This window comes from Hippocampus guttulatus, chromosome 8 (genome assembly GCF_054856545.1).
Source record: "Hippocampus guttulatus isolate MCC_2025c chromosome 8, RoL_Hgut_1.0, whole genome shotgun sequence".
Taxonomy (NCBI): Eukaryota; Metazoa; Chordata; class Actinopteri; order Syngnathiformes; family Syngnathidae; genus Hippocampus; species Hippocampus guttulatus.
Genome location: NC_141268.1, coordinates 17,556,604 through 17,580,546, shown reverse-complemented (window position 1 = coordinate 17,580,546; position 23,943 = coordinate 17,556,604). Strand labels below are relative to the sequence as shown.

General features: G+C 43.3%; 2 protein-coding genes across 4 annotated transcripts in view; one reads left to right on the top strand and one right to left on the bottom strand.

The window, feature by feature from the left end:
* Positions 1-16,311, top strand: part of LOC147201556 (histone deacetylase 7-like) — a 35,608-nt gene extending 19,297 nt beyond the window's left edge. For 2 of the 3 annotated variants that reach the window (XM_086118157.1, XM_086118158.1), the window contains exons 11-25: positions 258-452; positions 862-1,057; positions 1,889-2,022; positions 2,142-2,262; positions 2,418-2,467; positions 3,217-3,324; positions 4,459-4,514; positions 5,333-5,420; positions 5,722-5,841; positions 7,711-7,808; positions 11,773-11,891; positions 11,978-12,111; positions 12,197-12,281; positions 14,010-14,157; positions 15,103-16,311. In XM_086118157.1, coding sequence (XP_085974283.1) covers positions 258-452; positions 862-1,057; positions 1,889-2,022; positions 2,142-2,262; positions 2,418-2,467; positions 3,217-3,324; positions 4,459-4,514; positions 5,333-5,420; positions 5,722-5,841; positions 7,711-7,808; positions 11,773-11,891; positions 11,978-12,111; positions 12,197-12,281; positions 14,010-14,157; positions 15,103-15,145 — 1,695 coding nt within the window. In that variant the 3' untranslated portion in view covers positions 15,146-16,311. Of the gene's footprint in view, positions 1-257; positions 453-861; positions 1,058-1,888; positions 2,023-2,141; positions 2,263-2,417; positions 2,468-3,216; positions 3,325-4,458; positions 4,515-5,332; positions 5,421-5,721; positions 5,842-7,710; positions 7,809-10,116; positions 10,274-11,772; positions 11,892-11,977; positions 12,112-12,196; positions 12,282-14,009; positions 14,158-15,102 lie in introns of those variants that run through there. The other variant, XR_015101644.1, reaches the window with a different exon arrangement.
* Positions 16,312-17,361: 1,050 nt separating this feature from the next.
* Positions 17,362-23,496, bottom strand: LOC147201555 (twist-related protein 2-like). The gene is made up of 2 exons (XM_086117778.1): positions 22,503-23,496; positions 17,362-18,188 (listed from the first exon to the last, which is right to left on the bottom strand). The coding sequence occupies exon 1, from the start codon at positions 23,263-23,265 to the stop codon at positions 22,693-22,695; it is 573 nt and encodes a 190-aa protein (XP_085973904.1). The 5' UTR covers positions 23,266-23,496; the 3' UTR covers positions 17,362-18,188; positions 22,503-22,692.
* Between the last annotated feature and the right edge of the window lie 447 nt (positions 23,497-23,943).

Sequence of the window (23,943 nt, the reverse complement as noted above, 5' to 3'; positions counted from 1 at the left end):
AACCTGTGTGCCCACCTGTTGCCATTCATACCGCAGAATGACTTTCTGCGTCTTTGTCAGCTTTGTGTTTCCTCTAAGCAGGCCCAATTTGTGAGTAAAGGTGACCGAGATCATTCTTATTTCAGTGTACGATTTATACCTTTTGTGACATTATTGTTTTGTGACACGCTGTAAGATTTTTGAAAGGTAAAAATGTATCCTTCGTCTCAATAATGGTTGTGTGAACTTCCTAATGTCCACGTCTTCATTTGACACAGATCCCATCGGAGGACATGGACCTGGAGGAAATTGGATCAGAGTCCGGATCCGTGTGCGGCTCTGAACCGGGCTCGGTTTGTGAGGACAACTGTCGCAGGAGACAGAGCTCAGCCAGTACGGACTCGGTTTATGACACCGAGTCCACCACCTCTTCACGGGAAAGCCTGATTGAGACCTCGCATTCCGTCGGCCAGGTAAAAATCAACGTTGTTTTGTGTATGCGAGACCTCACCACTGGGCTCTGAACAAAGCCGCTGAATGAATAATTATTTTGAAATCCAAACTTGCATGTTGTAATCCAAAATCTTCTCGATCAAATATCCGCCGATGACTGAAATACAAAGCTAAGGATTTATTTCCATCTTTTCTTGAGTGTTGAACTGAATTAATTGCGCCACCTTTAATATTTGTTTTAACATAAGGGGGCGCTATAGCTTTAAAAAAAACAGCTGACGCCGGTCTTAGACTCAATTTCAAGACAGACTCACTTAAGTGTCAAGAGTGGTTGTGGGATACACGGGATGGAAATTTGATTTGATAGTTTGTCATGTGTCCCCGCTTGTTCTATTCTTATATTCTGATCGCTTCACGTGGCAATCACAGAGGCAGTTGGTGCATCGATCAGGATTCCACATGGACTCGCCTAACGTGCCTATCCTGATGTGGCCTCACCAGCCTTTGGTCCGAACCCAGTCCTCTCCGGCGTCTACCTCCCTGCCTCCCCTTCCCAATGCATCCGCAACCGTGCCCGTTTCTCTGTCCAGTCCTGCTCCAGATGTGAAGCTCCGCTTCACCACTGGTGAGTCACGCAGAAAGAAACCAGAAACACTTTGGGGTTTTTTTTCTTTCTCTGCCTGTCAACATTTCCTCTGTGTTCAAAAATCTTGCGCATTAAAAAAAAAAACCCCCTCTTCAGTCATGTATTAAACACAGAACAGTTCATCTGCACTATGATTTCATGTTTCAAAAATGACCATTGACAGATTCGACACCTTTAAAGCATTTTTTTTATTCCCAACTCAAAATGATTGAACTCTTGAATGGCGGTTTGGTTTCGAGGCTGTTAATGTTTTGCTGTCAAAGCTCTGGGAATCAAGCTACCTCACACCAAGTCCAACTCGTCTGTGCCATGTTTATTGTCCTCTGACTTGCACATGTATATTGAAGTGGCTTTGGCTCGGAACTGGTGCGGCTTTGTGGCCAGTCGCAAGGTGGAACCACTCACCCCAGCTGACATTCTCAAAATCCGACCCTGGCAGTCTGGAAGCTGCAACTGGCATTTATTTGGGTTTTACGAGCCCCGCTCTAACAGCACCAAATTTTAAAAAACGGATCAGACGGGTGACTTTGGATAGAATCTGAAGAAAATAAAGTGCCTGGTCGCTTTTGCTCACAAGTGACAGCTTGTGTATTTTGACATAAAAAGTAATTAGGTTGTGGGTAGAAAGTGGTGCTGACGCAGGATCTGGCCACCCACTGCTTCTCCGGAATGGGTCAAATGCAGAGAACAGTTTTTGCTGTTCATTAAATGTGACATAGTATGTTTAACCTTGTGTGTGTGTGTGTGTGTGTGTGTGTGTGTGTGTGTGTGTGTGTGTGTGTGTGTGTGTGTGTGTGTGTGTGTGTGAAGGAATAGTCTATGACGCTCAGATGCAAAAGCACCAGTGCACCTGCGGGGACAACAGCAGCCACCCCGAGCATCCCGGGAGAGTCCAGAGCATTTGGTGCCGACTGCATGAAAGAGGCCTGCGGAGCCAGTGTGAGGTCTGAAACCGAATGAGGCATTGCTTCATTGCTGACGGGGAATGTCATGTTGGTTTTCTTTTGAGATCGGATGTCAAAACCCGACTGTATTTTTGTGTGCATCCGCGTTGGCTTTGTAGCATCTCGGAAGTAGGAAGGCCACTTTAGAAGAGCTGCAGTCGGTCCATTCTGAAAAACACGTGCTCCGGTACGGCACCAACCCTCTGCACCGCCTCAAGATCGACAACCCCAAGTTGGCTCGTAAGTGTCGCAGATCAATTGACATCACTATGTCCAATCCAAATCATTTATAAAGCGCGCTCGAGAACAAGTCACTGACATAAACGGTAATTCAAATAAGAATAATAACACCCTGACTGAATGTAATCATTTTTTGTTGTTTTTTTTCCCTGTAGGAATCTTGGCTCAACGTATATTTGTAATGTTACCATGTGGAGGAGTGGGGGTGAGTGTAACTGCCTGCATGGCGATCTTACATCTTTCAATCGCCATTCAGGAATCTTACCACATCTTTCATTGCATCACCATAAAGTAAATTTGACACTCGTCATGACTTAATTAAGCAGACAGACCTTCAAGTCGTGTAGTTTTTGTGCACAAGAAAAAAAGAAGGTGGTGTGGGGGGTGGGAGGGAGGCAAGAAACGAATTTGTTTTGAAGCAGCAGTGATGGTAAACTTACTCAGGGAAAATCGACATCTTGATGGTAAAAATGCTCCTGTAAAAAAAGAAAATTCTCTGTGAAGCAGTCAACATGACAGAAAAGGCATTCATTTGAAAGGAGAGGAGAGGAAAGGAGGGGAGTGGGGGGGTATCAGTTGATAAGACGACTGATCCTGCCTGGATTTCCGTCTCATGACTTTTCTTGCGGAGTTATTGGAACAAGATGGCAACGCTTGTGATAAAAGAAATTCCTCTGATTTTATTCTTCCACAGTGGGACGCTGCCAGACATGTGACTGAATAAAAAAAAGGAGTCGTGTAGAAAGCGGCTGGATGTTGACTTGGATCCATTTTGGTTTTAGATTTTTGAAGACGATTTAAATAGTTGATGAAACGTATAAATCCGACTTACTGTCGCTTTAACCCTGGGGGGGAAAAAAAACCAACCCGTCTTTACAAAGTAATCAAACATTACATATTGTATGTAGAGCTAGACGCAATGTTGAATGAATTCTTGTGTTATCTTGTTGACAGGTCGATAATGACACGATCTGGAATGAGTTTCACACAGCAGCAGCGTCTCGTATCGCTGCCGGCTGTGTCATCGACCTGGCACTCAAGGTGGCGCAAGGAGACCTGAAGGTGCGTCTTTATTGCTCAATAAATTCTCAACGCTGATAATTAAGCAGGCATTTCAAAGCTGAAGTGAAACAGGGTAAAACACTCTCTTCAAATAATAAACCTGAAACAAGGACACTCGCGAACGAGTATCCTAACGGTGGCAAAATTGTATGCCGTTCAGGGATTGCGGCGCCAGCACTAAATACAATGTGGAACAAGAAATCCGAACTCTGACATCTAAATCTGAAACATTCTTTTTTTTAACATTGTATGTAAATGGGAAAACCCTTTCACCCTTTTCTAAGTCACTGGACATCATATTCCCTTGGATCTCATATTCCCCAACTTGTCCTTGGGTTCACGTTTTAAATTATCCTTCAGCCGGGATCCACGCATTGAGAACAGCTTACTGAAAACGATTGAAACACACACGCACACGCACACATAAACAAAACTATTTATTTATTGTGTATTGTATTGTATTTGTGTTTTTAACTGCTTGTTGTAAGGTGTCCTTGAGTGCTTCGAAAAGGCGGCCACAAATAAAATGTATTATTATTATGATGACGATGATTTATTTAGTTATTTATTTATTTACAAGATCAATGACATTGGTTGACTTGATTGTGTTTCTAATTCCCAATCGGATTTTTTTTTTCTTTTAATTTCATTCGACAGTGTTTTAATGATCACTTTAATGTTCCAAATGTTCATACCGGTATAGTATAAGTTTTTAACTGTATCATAAAATGACAGAATACAAAATCTACTCACCCTTAGTCACCAATACATGATTTACATGCTTTACCTGATGGCTGTTCTTAATAAGTGCTAAATTACACACACTTGGTCTTGGTTGACTTTTTTACAATCAAGCCCAGCGAGAAGTCTCTCTTAATAGGACATACCGGGTAATTAATTATCCTCCCTTCCACCCCCCACTCACTATGTAGTTGCTTGTTTGCATTTATTAGTTCCGAGCGAAGGTAAACATGATTGTTTGTCGACATGGATTTGTCACCCTTATTGACTTACCTGCAGCAGCACCTCCAGGTGTAAACACACAGACGCGAATCTTTTCCCGAGTGATGTGTGGCACATTTCAGTCGGTGAGGTGTTGAATTTATTTGAATTTCTTTTCCACTCCTTTTTCAGAACGGATTTGCAGTGGTGAGGCCGCCCGGGCACCATGCCACGCACTCCTCCCCTCTGTAAGCGCACTCTTTTTTTCTCTCTCTCTCTCTCTCTCTTTCTTTTTTTGTTTTTCCCAAAGCATTTATTACATATTAACTGCACTTTTGACTTGATCAAGACCGGGCCCATGGAGCATGTGTGAGGTTGAGTGCGCACTCTATGGGTGGGCGTGGATCTGTGACAGTCTTTGAATGGAAGCATTTAGCCTCATTCGGCTGCGACTGGTTGTGTGTGTCCTCGGCAGGGCATGTCACCACTTATTTATGGGATTCTATACTTTTTTTTTTTTAAATGAGATGACTGTATATACACTATATCCTTCACATACACAAACTCACTCACACAGTTTACAGCCAGTGCTGACACGAACATTCCTCCACTGTTTTTCACACATCACCATTTTTTTTTTCCACCGTTGCCGGGCGGGTGGGAAGAACTGCTCCGCCACATTCTACGCTCATTCCTCATCACATCCTGTTCGAAATGCTTAGAGAAATCTTTTGGCTCGAGGAGGAAATTTTATGATAAGCGTGTGTTCACTTTGTCACATAGTCTGTGGCCTCTGTATTTTGTTTTTCGCAGTTTCAAGATTTTGGACTCAGCGTGACATTCTCTTATTAAAACATTTCCCTCATCTCCGAAAAAGCCTTCATTCCGAAAATATTTACACGTTCGCGTGTCAAGGGCTGTCCGTGTTGTGACTGTCCCAACCTGTGTTCAATAAGCACCCACATGACTTGTTTTAGATGTCCCAACAGTCCATATGGTGGTTGTTTGATATTAATACGCTGATGATATGCCGATAAACACATATGGCCTTCCTGTTTGTCCACAGGGGTTTCTGCTTCTTCAACTCGGTGGCCATCGCTGCCAAGCAACTGCAACAGAAACTCAACGTGGGCAAAATCCTCATTGTGGACTGGGTGAGGTGCTATATAGCCTGACGCCAGTTTCCTTATGCGCAGGAAGAAACACACCATTTTACACGATTAGTACAAGAGCACTGCAGTCTTTTACAGTTGTGAACGCAAATAAGCTTCTGTTGTCGAGTTCAGTGCGTGATGCTGGAGCGCTCTCTTTTTCATCATTGCATTTCAATACAAGACAGCCATTTCTTCCTTTCTGAGAAATGTTGACATGGACGTTCCAAGCAATTCTTATTTGGGTTATGTCTGGAATGCCTCGCTTGTTAACCTAAATCCTTCTGTCGCCATCTTTGCCCAGGATGTTCACCATGGCAACGGTACCCAGGAAGCCTTCTACAACGACCCGAGCGTCCTGTATATATCGCTACATCGCTACGATAACGGCAACTTTTTTCCCGGTGGTGGACATCCTAATGAGGTAGCCATTGACAAAGAGCTGTCTTTTTCACCGCTTTCCCACGGGTAGAGTAACTGTCCGTTGCGAAAGATACCAAGATACCGTAGGCCCACTGGCAACCTCTTGTGTTGAATTCAATTGTTGCTGTTGGCTTAATATTCATACACTTGCATTGCCACCCATATTATCCGTATTGTGCTAGCTACATGCAGGTGAATGTGCACAACAGTCCGAATGTTGGAACACTAAGTGTTACATTATGCTTATGTGTTGACCAGAGCTCACTGTTACATTTTGTTGACATTTTTGTGTAAGAGTCCTCGAGTTCTCAACATGGGCCACAAAAGCTCCCATTTGTAGCTGCGGGCATGATGTCACGAAAAGATGTCCATTGGGTTAAATGGTGGTCATCTGTGACTGTGCATTCTGAGTTGATGTTTAAAATAAGTATGTTGTTCAATGGGAGGTCTATGATTAGGTAAGTGGTAGTTATCATTATGGGCCTCGGCAAGTCTTTTAGAAATCACTCTAGTCTTGCGTAATGTCCCCTTGAGTAGCACAAGTAAAGGCACTCATATCAACCACACTGGAGAAGCCCCTGTACTTAAAACTCAAATTCACTGAGAGATAATTATTGATAGTGCGCTCATCTGCTCACATAGCTCATGAATCTGCCACTGATGTAAGATGTCGGGGGGAGGAACTATCCGAATATATTCGATCCAGGTTAAAGCAATTCTAACCTCACTTTTGCTGTTGTGCTCAGTCTTCACTTGCTTTTAAATATCATCTGAGTTTTTATATTGTATTTGTCACATGTATATGGAGATTAGGGTAAACCTCATGAAAAAATGCTTACATGTCTTTGTTTTCATATATGAGCTGAAGATGCCGATGAAATTTGCCTGCGGCCTTCCCCAAAAACCAAGTGCGGCGATTGTTCACAGTTCCATTGTGCCCATGATCGAATTCACAACTCATTCAATCCCACACGTTCCTTCATCTTTTTCTGCCACTCCCCCTCCAATAATGAGGGTAAATGGTCAATGTTTTCCCATAAATTCCCCCGATGAGGACTGTACATAAAACACTCTGTTGACTTGGATGTGGTTTCGCCTTAAGTGGCCCCTCAACCTCTGTTTAGCTGCGCGGTAAACCGCTGGAGTCTAACTGTCCCCTCGTGTAGGTATATAACTCACCATGGGGCAAGGTTGTGATGTCATAGCCGTAACGCAGAGTGCTGTGTACCACACAGTAACCAGCAAAGTCCTAATCGATTCCAGCAACGCTTTCAACATGAAAGGAGGACGCAGAACAGAAGAGAGCACAAGATACTTGGAGCAATAGTAGGAATTGTGTGACTGTTTGGTGTGTGTGCGTATGTGTGTGTGTGTGTGGCGCACACGCCCGTGTGGCTGTGCGCGCACGCGCAAGCAAGTACATTACCAGTTGGCAGAGGATGGAAGGCCTCATGTGTTTTGTGTTTGCCCTGTGAACATCCCGTCCTCAGAGAGAAGAATGGAGTCGGGCGCTCTGCAATGCTCATCAGCATTCCGCCATACACATGCACACACACTACCACACCTTGTTGCCAAGAGGGTGTCAATCAGCCTCCACACGCTCCCTTCAAACTGACACATTGACGGATGGCAAAGGCCTGAGAGAGGGGCTAAATGGCTGTTAGCAGGACTACAAAGAGAACGAGGAATCCTTCGACCTTTATTTTCCAAGACTGGGCCTCAGTTCCCTTTTAGTTCACGTTAATACGTAGGGTCGAAGGAGCTCCCTTGGCTCGACCTAAATGTAATGTTGCAGCAGTTGAAAAAAAAAAACCCAGAGTGCACATTTCAATTAACATTTTGAACATTTGCCCTTACTGTGCGATTACAGGTCGGTGCGGGGGCAGGCGAGGGCTTCAATGTGAACATTGGATGGACAGGTGGTTTGAAACCTCCCATGGGTGATGCGGAGTACTTGGCTGCATTCAGGTAAAAATAACATTTGTTGCCATCAATTCTTGACATCAGTCTCAGGAATACAGCTTTTAAGTAACATACTTTGTTTGTTTGTTTTTTTTACTTACGATGGCTTTATCCTTTTTCAAAATGAAAACATGTTAAAGGTTATACATGTTTTTGAAAAATATCAAGTATGTGTGTTTGAAGTAATTGTGGTATATTTTTTCGTTTGAATATGTCATTATTCTATTTTGAATACTCATTTTACTTAGGTCCCAGTGAGGATAAATGCTCCAGAAAATGGACGGATGGATGACTTTTAAATTGTACGCCTACAGAATAGAATTTGTTATACAAGTACCGGTAAAAATTGCGGAGCTGAACTTTGCTGTGTATTAAATCCACAAGCCAGGGCAGAAACATGAAACTTCTCTGTTAGATGGGTCATCCGAAAAATGTCAAGGGTAAACAATATTCACAATGCTTACATATTTGCCTTTTAACAGTGTACCTACACTATGATTTGATCAAGCTTCAGGCATTGACAGTCATATAATCTCTCCTCTCATGATAAACCAATCCACAGAAAAGAATTTAGACTTTTGGCTGTCACTCACCTCATATTTTCTTTGATTTGTTTTTATTTTCCGATCATAAATTTGTTTGTTCAGCTCAATACTGTGAAATGTTTCCACTCGTGGCTCACCACCAGATGATGAAACCGTGTTACAGATCAACATCCCTCTCGCTTGGTGGGTGGGCCCCTTGTCAAAGGGAAATGCTAATGAGCTTACCCATAATGATTTACAAAAAAAGAAGCCATAGGCCTGGGTTGCCGGCTTTGAAACAGTAAGTCCAGTGTTTACTAGAGTTTAGAACAGTAATTAAGGAACAACTGGTTCTTTCCGGAGTAGTTTTTTTTTTTAACCCAGTATCGGGAAATAAGAACTGTAATGTGTAAAACTTCCTTAGCTAACCACAATCTTTACAGCACAGGTGTCAAAGTCAAGGCCCGGGTGCCAGATCTGGCCCGCCACATCATTTTATATGGCCCGCGAAAGCAAATCAAGCATGCCAAGTTCCATGATGCTTGCTAAAGTCTGAACCAAAACTTCAAATTGTCCTATGTAACTGATGACACGCGTCACATTTCGATCATTAGTCAATGTTTTCAAATGAACACATTTTGCAGTGAATTCAGTTTGCCTTTTGCAGTAATCCACAATAACAATCATTATTATTGACTTCTGATTTTAAAACTAGTTATCCATCAATTTGTTGTGCGCTGTGTATGTAATATGTGGAGGTGATTAAACATTTATATGGTTTCTCCAAATTCATAACGGCCCTCCAAGGGAAACCGTAACTACAATGTGGCCCGCGACAAAAATGAGTTTGACACCCCTGCTTTACAGTATTTGCAGTATTGTGTGGTTCTGAGGGGGCGAAGGTTCCTGGTAAGGATGTACCATAGCCTCAGGGGAAGTTTACATGACAGCATTTTCAACCATTTGGGCCATTCTTTACACACGCACGCACACACACACACACACACACACACACACACACACACACACACACACACACACACACACACACACACAATTTGAGGCTAAAAAAGCAATCATATTCATGTATGTTGTAAATCCCAATTCATCACAGGGATATGTTGCAACCCCGCTCCCACCACCCCCCAAAAAGAGGGAAACCTTGTAAAACTTCTTTTCTGAATTCGGTCAACACAACAATCTGTCTCAGCATTTTTAACGGGCATTTGTATGGCTGTGTTGTAACTGAGCAGAATAATTATGGTAGAAGGAGCCATCGTGGATGCATGGCCAACTTGCCATAGAAGTTGACAAAAATTTAAAATCGTAAATTATTTTCCTTACAACATTCATATCTGTATATCTAGCTAGCTAACTAACTAGCTAGCTAGGTAGATAGGTAATTAGCTAACTAACTAGCTAGATAGATAGATACACATCTGTCTATCCGGATTATTAGCTAGTTAGATAGATAGAATTCCCGGTTACAGGCAATTAGTTGATCTGTCCACCCAACATCAAATTGTGCTGCAATCAATCAAGGAATTGCTGTAATGAAGTCAAGAAGTGAGCAAAATCTGACATTCTTCACCAACTTCAAACAGTAGAGCACACATGGATGTGAATGGAACAATAATGTCTCACTGCATTTGTTCTCATTAGGTGATTAGAGCAACGAAAGGCATAACAGGCTAAATGGACACAATTTAACGCATCGTAAGTTTCTGTTTATGCTGTCCGTGCCCTGCCAGTTTTCGAAGTTTAATTTGAGTCCATTGTTTGGATGACAGGGTCTTCCGGACTCTCCTCAGGATGGAGGAAAAAGCGAGCCAGACTCAGGTCGCTGGTGATGTGTGTCAGTTTTTGGCTGCCTGTATGTGACAGGCTTGTGGTTCCCAGTGGTGGAGAGACTCAAGTACAATCAAGCAAAAGCTCAGTTGCACCGAGGTGAGGTGTCATGATGTTTTGTGTATGTTTGGAGGATCACGACGGTGGGCCATATTTTAGGTGAATCTATTGGCCAGTAGCTTTTGGTGTTCATCTTTCAATGGCTGCTGACACCTCCCAAAAGTGTGGAGGAAAGAAGAATACAGAGGAGGAGAGAGGAAGAAGTAGGGGGTGCAATTGTTTGAGAATCCAAAGGCGGCGTAATTAGGCCCAATGGATCCCAGATGGGTGGCTGTCAGTGACGTGAGAAGAGGGACGAGCTCCTAATAGGAACCAGACGCACACAAACGCCTTTGAAGTGCCGCCGTAGGAAAGAGAGAATCAAACGCGGCATGGGCCGTGTGCGCGCTTTGGCAGCCGGTGAGGGAAGGAAGTAGGAACCAAGGAAAAGTGTTCTCCCTGGAGTGCACAGGGTATCTGATTTCTACCTGTTTGTGTCGCAGGCCTTCCCTCGCACGTTGTTTTCACAAGCGCTCCCTTTGCACATGTTCTCACCCCTTGCTGCTCTTCCCACCAGTCCAATCAAAACCGATGACACGCGTCACATTTCGATCATTAGTCAAATGTTTTCAAATTAACACATTTTTCAGTGAATTGTCAGTCACACTATCGATGGAGCATCCATCGTCACCATTGTCTTTCATGTTTCTTTTGTTTGTCATGTTGATTGAAACCTCAAAGGTCCAAAGTGATCAGATCTGGGACAAATTTTCTTTTTCGGAATTGAAAACATATTCTCCCAAAGGAAAGGATGGAAATAGAAATAATGTGTCGCAGTGTCAAACATTTAAAAAGCAAATGTTGTACAAATGTAAATAATAATGTAACCGCAGTTAGTTTTAGCTAAATCGCTTACTTTGACGAATGAGGCTGCATGCACCTTGCAAGTGTCATTTTCATGGTAAAAAAAGTGGTTAGCCTCACACTTATGAGGTCGCAGGTTGGAATCTCAGCTATGGCCTTTCTTATGTGGAGTTTGCATCTTTTCCCTGTGGTTGCTTCGGTTTTCTACGGGTACACTGGCTTCCTCCCATAATCCAAAAACATGCATGTTAGATAAATAGTCCAGGGGTGTGAATGATTGTTTGTCTATATGCCCTGCAATTGACTGGCGACCAGTGCAGGGTGTACCCTCGCCCAAAGCCAGCTGGGCGAGGGTAAAGCGGATCAGAAAATTGATGTATGGATGGATAAATGCAAAGGAAATAAAAATGTTTCTTTCTGAAATTACAAAAATACCATATAGTGAAATTAATTTTTAAAATGCTTGAAAGAGCTTCATTGGAGGAATGTGAAAAATGTAAATCGGGGCTGCATGGCTGCTGGTACCATGTAGCTTTAGCACTTGCTAGCCTCTATGTCTTCGCCATGACAGTTTTTAGTCCAAATTCTTAAGAGGAGCTCAGATTTCGGGGTTCATCTGTTAACTCCAAACAGGCCCCTAATCTCGGCGAAGGCATGAAGTCATCATGTTTACATTTGCCTGTGATCCTCCGCAGAGCCGTGGTGATGCCCATCGCCCACGAGTTTTCCCCTGACGTGGTGCTGGTCTCAGCCGGATTCGACGCAGTCGAAGGCCACTCGCCGTCGCTGGGCGGCTATGTGGTCACAGCCAAGTGTAAGACTCCGTTGGTCTTGCATTCACAGATGGAAGCGCAAAATTGATCTGGATTCAACTTGATGTGTGTGCTTGTGTCCTACCAGGTTTTGGGTTCCTCACTCGACAGTTGATGTCACTAGCCGGAGGTCGCGTGGTTCTGGCTCTGGAGGGGGGACATGACCTCAAGGCCATCTGTGACGCCTCTGAAGCCTGCGTCAGCGCCTTGCTGGGAATGGAGGTGAGAATGTGTGGATGGGTGATTACATCTGTGTGTGGGGGTGGGGGGCCTTCACATACCAACATGCCTCCTTTCTGTACGTCAGGTGGAGCCTTTGTCCCAATCAGTGTTGGACCAAAAGCCTTGCGAAAACGCTGTGCAGTCACTACTGAGTGTCATCCAGGTTCAAGGTGAGCAAAAATGACCAAGACACACCACAGCTGGCAGCATCAACAGGGAGAAACAAAAAAGCACATATTTTCCGTCAGATTCACTCGCATCTTTAATTTGACACTTGACGGGTGGACAGGCAACCTGAAACTCAACCATTTGGATACAATAAACAGTAAATTCTCTGTAATATGGCTCCTAAAGGTAACACTTGAACAGTAGCAGGAGCTCATCTGTTAAGACTTGAGCTTTGGACCTCAAGAATGACAGTTCAAGTCCCGTTATGGACTAAGGTCATGTGTTATGTGACATTTTCCCTTGCGTGTTTGCATGTCATGTACTTCACTGTGTGATCAAAAAAAAGTTTTTTTTTTTTTTAAACATTTACCTACTGTAACACAACAACAACAACAAAACAACACTCTAATAAGTGACGTTTTGGATAAAAGTGTTTTTAATCTTAGGTCTGCTCAACCTTGGCTTGGATAACTAAACACTCTAAATTGTCCATTTTTGCTATTATATTATTTCGTCAAAGAATTTTTTTTTTGGGGGGGTTAAATAGTTTTTTGTTAGTTTTTGCGGACTGTAATAACCTTGCTCTGTGCGGAGGAGGGTTAGACCCGATATTGATAATTTTGCAGAAAAGTAGGGAGGGCTGCGCCACTGTGGGAGTGGTCACATCTGACTTCAATCATGGCCAATTAAAGCGGCTCCTTTCACTCCCTTCAAACGCGGCGCGCTAGTTGCGCACTACAGTCGCGGCGTGGCGGAAACACACCTGCGCTGTTAAGTAGGCAGATGGAGACGGTCCCCCTGCCCCGATCATTCGTGTGCCCCATGAATAGCTTTGCCGCCCAGTGGGATGACTTCCCCGCTGTGAACATATTTATGAATGAAATTATGTTGCACCAGACCAGCTATCGACACTGCACTGGTCTGAGCAGACGCAAGGTTCATATCAACCTTCTTCCACCAAATTGAGTATCTCCAAGACACTCCGTCTGAAGCGCCAGCCTGCCCAGCTTGGTCTAAGACATTTTTACAATGTCAAAGTGTTACATCAAACATTGCCTGTGTACCGAATAGACCATGTAATGATAGGAACAGTTTAAGCCTGGAATGGATTCATTTCTATTATTTCCTTTGGGGAAAGTTTCCATTGGGAAATCGAACAAAGGTCGCGCAGCATCCCGGCATAGTTCCTTTTCTATTTTCTGTAATTGAATCTTCCGAAGTGCTCACCTTCTTTTTCTTCCTCCTCATCACCGCCGCTCCCCGATCACCTCTCCTCCTTGACACCCCCGGCGCTCATCCCTCCCTCCAGCCATCCCACACACACACGCACTCGCACACACAATGCCGCCCTGGCTCCAATTATCTTCAAACGCTTCTCTGGCACACGACCTTCACAACATCCCCTCCTGATTGCGCACAAATGTTATCCCAACCAAATTAGATTAATTAAAAATATTTGCAAAGCCACAGGAATGTTAAGCCTATGATTTAGGCCTGGAGAGAAATATATGGGAGTTGTATTCTCGCAACACATTGGCCTGATTGAAACTTCCTCTCAATGTGTGTCACACGCCCTTTCAGTTTACATTTCTGATGTTATCAACGGGGATATTTAGACAGCGGGCTGTTTGGACGGCGTGACATTAAACAGCGCCGAGCAGATGACAGCCTTCGCCGCTAACACGACATCCATCTTCCTACCCCTCCCTTTTCCGTTTCACTCCTGTCAGGTGACTACTGGCAGAGCGTGAAGGACTCGGCCGCCACCGTGGAGCTGTCCTACCTGCAGGCCCAGCGGCGATGGCTGAGGCGAGACTCGGACAGCGACGCCGTCGATGCCATCGCCTCGCTTTCCATGGGAGCTGGCACCTCCGACAGGTTAGCCAAATGTTTACGGCAAATGTGTAAAAAATCTGCCAGTACGGCGAAACGCCCGCCTATTCACGGTTTGCTCGTCACAAATGGAAACTTTCTGGTCGGATCCCGTTTGCCATTTTATTATACTTTTGACTGAGTAGTCAAAGACACACTTGTTCTTTCAATGATTATACCACAAACCACTCTCTGGTTACTTCCCGTCGCTGATGTTAAGCAACAACCAGCTGTTAGCTGTTGCCTTATACCACCGCCAATAGTGATATGGACTTTTCTCTGCATCATTTTAAGAAGTTTCTCTGGTTTTAACTTCGCAAATCGCATTATTTGCCTGTCGGACCTCGACTTAAAGGGAAAATCCAATTGAAAATGTTGTTTACAATGTTTTTTGTGCCCGACGAGTCCAAACACGATTTCTGCTTAATATTACATTTATGGAATTGATTCGGACTGAAAATGATGGGCTCAGTTTGAAAACAGGTGAGCCACGACGGCCGTTACCTGGGCACTTAGACCCTGTGATGTCATTTTCAGTCGACAGCAAGTGGCAAAATGGCCGCCCGCTGAGAGTGATAAAAATGGGCGGATTTTACTGCTTAATTCATATTCCACATACAATATTAATCAGAATATTGTTTTTAGACAAATCAGGAAACACAGAACATATTATGGTGTGGATAAGGTGCGCTCCATTAACCATGTTGTTACAGACAGGTTAGCGAAATGCAAACGTAAATCCGCCAAAAATCCGTTTGCTGTTAGCTGGTGGCCAATGCTAGCTGTAGTCAGATGTTAACATCCCGTCTGTTTGGACAGCATCTTTTGGTCTTACAGGAAGACCACAAAAAGAGTGCAATTAGGTTCGGTTAGCAAAAGGAGGGAGTTCACTGAACTGGTTTGTCGTGTGCTGAATCACATGACTCATAACGGTGCTTCTTGTTGAATCAGGAAAAACGCAGCAAAAATGCCAGAGAACAGTCATTCCACATGAAGAGGGAATCTTCGGAAGCAGACGACCTTCTCGCGTTCCTTAATGGAAGCACACACGCATACCCACGCGCACACACAAATGTGCCTTTGAAGGAGAGCAGACATGAATAGCCAAAAGAAATCATTCATTTTGCACTATGTACCAGCGTATGTTGACAGTTCAGAGAGATTTTTTTTTTCTGGTCCGGCGACAGTGATTTTTTTTTTAAAATCTTTTCAATTGGCCTTGGATGTCGTGCTTTTTGACCGAGCCCACCGTCATCGTATCATAATCTGCAAGGATTTCTTTACACACGAGACAAGCCTCAATGCGGCGTGACCAATCGAAGATGATTGATGTCATGTTGTGAGGAGTCCACAGTGCACATGCCCACCGGGACGGAGGGAAGGGGAGTCGCTTGGACTTGATGGTGTCAAGTGTTTTTTTTTTCTACCTGTGGATGAGCATTCCTGCTGTATTTTTGTAAAAAGTACATAATACTTGTATGTCTTCACTAACTCTGGCTCCGCCGCAGAAGGCCTTTGTGATTCAACTGACTCATGTTCGCAACTGAACGTCGTTACTTAAGTTAGGACAACATGTGCCGTCCATGGACTGGCATGGCTTTAAGAAGTTTGTGAATGTCTTTTTGTTTGTTTGTTTTTAAGTATCCCCGAAATGTCGAAAAAGAAATTCCCATCTCAAAGAAAGGATTCTGTAATTTTGTGTTATTTATGTGTAACATTCTCCGAGGTGCTCTTGTATGTGAATGCGCCGTGTTTTCTTTTGTTTTTCATACATTTTGTCTGCTCTTTATGTCTTTGTTAAGGTCAGGTTGTTCATGCAGCCCGAAAGCTGCCCCCCCATCGCTCATGTGCTCACAATGTGAAAACAAATCATGGCGAGCTGGCTGATCAATCCGTTGTTACTATGTTGACGTTGTACTTTGCATCTGACATATCTTATTCACCTGTTGTCTTAAACGAAAGCTGATTTTGTACAGAACGAAAAAGGAAAAAAAAACTGCCCCGTGTGCTTACTTAAAGAGACCAAACGGTGAAATGAAGTACCTGACCAACTTGTGTAAAAGAGCACATTGACACGATGCCTTTTTGATTGTCTGCTTTTTAATCTTTATACTGTTGGAAGAAAAAAAAGATTCAATTATATTCATTTGAAAAAGTTGACTTTTTTGTGTACATGGTCTCAGCTAAATTATTTCTGCAAAATAGCCCCTTTTTTATTGTCTTTTACTTGACAAATAAAATAAATAACAAATATTGATCAACATAATCGTTCATATTCACATTCTATTAATATATTTCGTTCAGCACGACCAACCCCTCGTTTAAGCAAAAGACTATATCGTTTAGCCGAGGGTCAACAAGAACCACATGGGTAGCTTGGGTCAAATATTTGGGTAGCTCCTGTTCTAAAAATAGCTCACCGCTGATGGGACATTGTAATTTCCTCGGTATGCCATAGAAGTCACTATTTCCAAAATGAAAACAATCGCCAAGATTGATAGAAACATGTGTTGGCTCCTCATTTTTATCGGCCTCCCGCCTATTTTAATACCTGTTCACAATTATTGCTAATCATTGGCATGATAATTGTATTCATATAGATTCAGATACAGTAATTAGTTATTGTTCGTTATTTTTAGTGATTTTTTTAATAATAAATGTATTTTAATAAAATTAAAAGGAATACATTAACATTAATGATATAAATTTGTGTATACAACATGCCCCTCGTTTTGATGGACATAACCATGTGGTCAAATATATTTGCAGCAATCACTACAAAAAAAAGGTGTATTTGTGCTAATGTATTTTATTTTTGCTCCTCATTTTCCCTAAAGGCTCAAGGCACAATTAGTATTCATTTTCTGTTGCACTTGTTCGGGTCGCAGATGAGCTGAAACGTATCCCAGCTGATTTTGGGGTTCACCCTGCATTGATCACCCGCCAGTCGGACATTTGACAAACGGACGTTCATACTCACATTCACAAATATGAACAATTGAAAGTTTTTAAATTGCACAGGGCAGGAAATCCAAACACCCCTCAACTGAGATTCGAACCGAGAATCTCTCCGTGAGGCTGACCTGCAAACCACCACACTGTGCTGTCTATTTAAAAATAGTATTTAGCTAGCATTGAACCAATTTTAAGACTACCGTAATCCATACTTGCACCACATTCTTTGGCCCTCGATTCCACGAAGGAAACAGATTACCGCATGACCACTTTTTATTTTTAAAACAATCATGACTTTAAAAAGTAAATGTAAACATGATTAGATTTAAATCTTCCTGAAAGACGATATACACCAATAGATGCAGCAGTCACTACAAAAAAAAAAAATTAAAAATTGTATTGGCCATAGGGGCCGACACAACAAAGATGATCACAAGCAGATCCAAAACTATACAAATGGAAGAGCAACTTCTGCCCCTCTTAACGTGGCAGCGATTCCTGATCAACACACATTTTAACAACACGTTTGCCTCAAGAAATCCCAGGCGTACACCAATCATATATTCTTGCATTACAGTATAACGCAGCACAAGAGAAGAAGTGCTTCTGCATGTGTTTGAAATTGGAAGCAGTTCATTTTATTTACAAAGGAAGAATCAGATGCGAAAAGTGGTCCGATGACTGCGGAACCAAATCAGATTTGATTCCTCATGCTCTCCCTCTTCCCGCGAGCGGGGGGCCTTGAGAGCCAGAGTGATTAGCTTATTAGCATTTTAGCTGTAAACATTCAACGGCTGTGCCTGCCCGCGTCAGAAGCGCTTACAGGCGCCCGTCTTGTTTCATTGTCAGTGCAGGCCAGCAGTTCGTCGATGAAAACATTGTTTGGAAGCGTCCATTCCTGGACCGTCATGCTCCTTTGGTTCAGAGTCATGTTGGAGGAGTCCATCTCAGTCTCACATGTCAAGCACGGGTCCAACGGAAGGGAAAAAAGTTACCCCCTCCGCCCCCCAAAAAAAGTTAGGATGGCGGCGAAGCGGGAAGGTTTCATTGTTGTCGGCTGGAATTTTCCACTTGTTGGATTTCTGTAGAGGAAAAAGAGAGACGGGTCAACATAGTCGGTGACACCACCATATTGACCACATACTGTTATGCTACTTTCTGACTATCTACTACTACTACACAAAGTATGAAGTACCTTGTGCAATGCACTTTCACACGCTTAAAAGCAGGCATTTGGTCAAGGAAGCTCCACTTCTTCCGAAAGGACATTTTCCCCAACACACGTCGTTTTTTTTTTATAACTTTTTTTTTCTTTACTTTTGCTTTCATTTTATTCCCACAGCCGACAGTAACTTAAAAATTATTTGCCTTTTTTTTAAATATATAATTTAGCAGAAATTTTTTATACTGTACTGATACACCATACCAGTATTCTCAACAAACTAAATCTTATTATTTATTTAAGCCATAGGTGTCAAACTCAGGTCCTGGAGGGCCGCAGCCCTGCATGTTTTCCAAGTCTCCCTGTTGCAGCAACACACCTGATTCAAATGAACAGGTTCAATGTCAGGCTTGCGCAGAGCTTGCTGATGATCTGATCATTTGAATCAGGTGTGTTGCAACAGGGAGACTTGGAAAAAATGCAGGGCAGCCGGCGGCCCTCCAGGACCTGAGTTTGACACCTATGATTTAAGCCATTCAGTAATTTTTCAGTAGGAATGTCAATGACTTCGGTGTGATTTAGCACATAGTGACATTTTGAAAAATATTTTCAAATTTTTAAATATTTTCCCAATCAACAATTTTTACACTCATATGGACATTATAACTCTTCACAAAAAAGGAGAAATTAACCATAGGAAAAAAAATATTGTTTTGCATTACATTTGAATTTTAGGCACTTTTGGTGTTTAAAAAAAAAAAAAGAGATATTATACAGAGAGGTCAACAGACATATATCGGGCTACCTTGAAAAGCAATCCAAGCATGAATACGGTAAATACTGTGTGACAGAAAGTGACCCATCTTCAGTGACGTGGCATTTTCATGCCTTCGTATCAAACAAGCGGCCAAGCATCGCCATCCGTGCAGCTGCATGCACACAACACGCGCGCAGACGAACACACACTCCTGGATAATTGCACGCGTGTACAAAAGTCAACACACTAATTTCCCATTTCCAGTGTGTGTCTACATATAAAGACCGGTATCAGAAACCGCAACTTGTGCAGGAATCTTCGAAAAAATGAGCCACAGCTGTTCTCAGATCAGTCCAGAGTAGCAGCCGGAGATTTATGATGAACTGAAGAGCGTTCAACAGGCCAAACTGTACATTACACACGCGCGTGCACACACACACAGACACACACGCACACACACACACACACACACACAAAACATGTACGGTGTGGCGCTTGGAAAATGAGATGTTTGTTTGTGACGGAGGAAAAAAAAACAGCTATCCTCTTTTTGCATATAACTACAATGAAAATGCGCTGCACTTCTATCTCCTCTGGCTCTGTGTGTGTTTGTGTCTATGCGTGTGTGTCATAAACTGTCGAGTTGATTTAATTACAGCGAGGCACACTCAGCGTGACAATGCAGGCTATAATTTTGCTCATCGTGACGAATCCATGTGGTCTTTTGTTTCTGACGGGTGTCAAAGACGTCTAGAAATGCGGCGCAAAGCAACAACAGAACCTAGCGACGTAAATATTTGAAGATGACGTTAAATGTGCTTTTTTTTTTTTAAATGCAAAAATTCATTGTGAACGGCTAATTAACTTCTCGGATAATACAAATCATACTCAAATTGTCAAACAATATTTCTCCACAAAAGCAACGAACTTCATGGCTTTAGCGTTTTTCTCACAAGCAAGAATCTAATTTTGGAACAGTATTCACAAATATTTGCAAAACATTGAGCTCTACATTTGAATGCGTTAGGAGTCAGCAAAAAAAAAAAAATGTGTTGCCGCTGTTGACGAAACTTTCACTCAAACATTTGTAGTTGTGGCAATATGACAAAAAACGTATTTGCAATGCATCTCATGACCTGTTTTTTTTTTTTTCTTGAATCATTCGTGTTACATTCGTAGTAATGATACATGAGTGCAAAGGTTCACCAACCTGGGCACCAGGCCACCCGCAAGGACCGCGGGAGGAGCCCACGGGGGCCTTAAAAAAAAGCTCGCCAGCGATGGGACATTGTGTTTTCGTAAAAGTGATCATTCGAGGAAAAAGAAAAAAAAAGTGCTTCAAGTTATTATTTAGCGGCTTCCTACCTTGTGAATTTATTGTTGATTATTATCGTGAAAAAGCATATAATCGGTGTCTTCACGGAGATTAATACAATTAATTATTAATGGTCATATCTCATTGAAGGTAGTTGTCATTGCAAATTTGTTATAAAACTGGTCGTCCTTTCCATTAATCTCCGAAAGGTGTAGCTCTCGGTTTCGAAAAGGTCGTTGACCCCAGAATGAGGGTCATATATTTTCCATCGCGAGCATTTTCTTTCTTCGCTGATTGGCTGAGAGACCATCACGTCCTTCTGCTACCGGCTCACGTGGTGTCCGTTTCAGCACAACCGCTTGAAGATAACTTTATAGAACCTTGCCCTGCAAGGTGGACTTTCTCCTTGCCAGTCATCCAAAAATCATCTCGACTGGCATTTTAGTACAGCACTTTTGATTTACTCCAGCATAGGTGCGTAGCACATCTGCTCCTACGACGAGATGCTTTGGCCCGTTGCGGCCCACCACGTTTCGACGTTTTCTCCTGAAGGCCGATCTCGTGATAATAAGCAGATCCGGCAAAGTGAACGGTAATGACTACCGCGTTGCGTTCAAGGACGCTCGGCCTCGGCTTTCCATCGCGCCGCTGAGGCCCTTGGAGATTTCGTAATAACCGTGGGGGAGCACCTGCAGTCAGCACATGCTTGCTCCTTTGCGTCTGGACATTGTCATGTGCGCTAACCGTCTTTTGGCATGCGCTGGGGCACTTTTCTCGTATTTATTTATGATTTATTATTATTATTATTTTTTTTTTTTTGCTTCAGTCACTGATACATGGATGTGTGTGTCAGTGCTTTCATCGACATTGCTAATGAAGGTAAACATAAAATGATCTCTGTTTACAGATTACACACACACACACACACACGCACACACACACACACATTGGTACACACTTCTGCATCGCTAATGAAAGCTGACAACAAATACACACAAGCGCACATGCACACATGACCCAGAACCCGAGTCCACACACCTTCCAAATAGCTCACAAGTGTTTCCAATCTAAAGGTTCCTGCTTGTCTGGGCCCCGAGCGCCGCCGCCTGATTGCACGACACTGGATACAACATACAACACGCAACATGCAACATACTAAATCCCCCCCACGAGGGGAGCGAAGGGGGAAGGAGGCCTGCTCAATCGCCTTTTACATTCACGTGCTTTACATTCAGAATCAAGTTTTTGTTTAAAGTGTTTTGAAGATGATCTTGGGCAACTATAATTGAACTATAGTCAAGCGTTTGTTTTTTTTTGTTGGACTATCAATTTTTCTAGAGGTGATGTGTTTTTTTTGGACCGATTTATACATATTATTTGATTTCATTTTGTTTTGTTCTTTTAATCCATGCGAGTATGCATTTTTCGTTCTTAAGACTCGATGCAGATGTGATTGTCTTGGGTTAAAATACTCTCCCCTCCCTCCACCGAAATATTTTCAAACTGGCAGAATAAAAACTGGAGTTCACAAATGTAAACCCTGGATCGATGTTATTCTTTCTTAGCTTCCTTGTCAATATTGTGTCATACTTCATAAAATCTCTGAGAATTAAACCGGCATTCTAAATAATAATTAAAATCCAGCAATAATTTGAAAAAAAAGGTTCTGTGTGTTCTGTGTTTAGATTCATATTATACATGACAATTTGTCAAAGCGCAGATTGCATTTTGCTCCAATGTAAGACATTCCCACGATTATTTGGATTATTATGACGACTGAAGACAACCCGAAAGTGTTTTATTTATTTATTTATTTATTTGTTTTCATTTTGATTGCGTTCATACACACGTAATGCAATCGGCATGCAAATGCTCCATTGGAATACAAAGTCTGCCTTGTGAAGAATTAAACTAATCTCACAAGCATACACAAATGCATGGCGTGTGGCGTGTTTATACGCGATTGTTTCACCCAGAAAGAAAACATGTTTTCCTTCCTGCCTCGTTATTTATTTGTCGAGTTCAAAGGCAAATGTTGGCTTCCAAAAGCCATTGTGCGTGCTTTATAATGTCGACGTAAACATGCGGGCCTGTGCACAGATGTCATGGAGGGTTCGAGTGTGTGTGCGCATGCACGTGTGTGTGTGTGTGTGTGTGTATACCTGGGAGTTAGCAATGGAGTGTCTTCCTGCAGTCATTTAACGGTGGGACAGACAGGAAGAGAGCAGTGGAAGCAACGGGGGCTCAAAAGGTGAAAGGCTGATGGGGTCAGACAAGGAGATTTAAATAAGAAATGTACAAAAGATATAGAGGGAGAAAGAGGCGGCGGGTCAAGACGGGAGCGAGGGGGTCCTAGTGGCTGGCGGACATGGCCCAGGCGCCCTCCATCCTCCAGACGGAGAAGGCGTAGCTCAGCCTCTCGTGGGCCAGGTAGTTGCAGCTGGCGAGCTTAGCGTCCATCTCGTCGCTCTGCAATACCTGATACAGGAAGTCAATGTAGCGTGACGCCAGTTTCAGGATCTGGATCTTGCTCAGCTTGTCCGAAGGGAGCGTCGGAATGATCTTGCGCAGCGAGGCGAAGGCGTCGTTGAGGGACTGGGTGCGCTGGCGCTCCCGCACGTTGGCGATCACCCGCTGGGAGTGCAGGTCCTCAAAGGGCTGGTCGAGCCGCGGGCCCAGCGAGTCGGGGGCCAGGCTCACCACGGCCGAGGGACTCTTCTTCACCCTCTTGGGTCCGGTTGGCAGGAGGCCGGTTGGACTGCTGACGGCGCTGTCTTCCGTCTGAGCCAGGCTGTCTTTCTTGGAATGAGGAGACCGTTTTCGGTGACCTGACTGTTGACTCTTCTTGGAGCCCCTTTCCAGTTCTTCTTCGCTGGCCCCAAGACCTCCTTCAGGGGAGTTAGTGCAAGACACCTCTTCTCTCATCTTCTACCTTCCAAAAGCCTCTGTCTTCTCTTTTAGTCTTTCAGACAGCTGTAAAAAAAAAAAAAAAAAAAAAAACGGAAAAAAAAAGAAGAAAAATCCTACTTCTTCTTCTAATATGACTGATTTTCCATCGGTGGCCGTTCTTGAATTCACACTTTCGTTCGATTTTCGCGTTCCCTTCGCAACCTGGCAGACAGAACAACAACAAACCATCTGACAGGCCACCCCGCCGTCGCCCTTTTTATAACCAAACGCTGACTTGGTGCCTGTGGGCACATTTCATTGGCTCAGCATACTTCCAGGGGACGTGGTCAAGGCAGGGAAGCAGGAAGTGCGTGTCGGCTGGGCGGGTGATGTGAGGATGGGGGTAAGTGGTCCTCTCGGCCAATCAGAGGTCCCGACTTCATGTTGCAGCGATGACGGCGGCTTTATGGTTTCCAGATTGGGCCCACATGCGTGCTCTCGTCTCATTCACGATCACACAAAAAGTCAACTGGAGGGAAGACTTGAAAGCCAACGTTTGGTATCAAAAGGAAGTCGCATTCTTGACAGTTAGCGAAACAGTCGGAGAAAAAAAAAGTCAGAGTTTCCTCCTATCGTGAAATTAAAATTCCTTGGCTAAAGTACAAAACCTTTGCAAGATTTTCCAATCTGCTCATTTCAAATTCAACGATGAGG

Bases quoted from the DNA above. Each gene is read 5' to 3' on its own strand.
- LOC147201555 (XM_086117778.1), bottom strand. From the start codon at position 23,265: ATGAGAGAAGAGGTGTCTTGCACTAACTCCCCTGAAGGAGGTCTTGGG.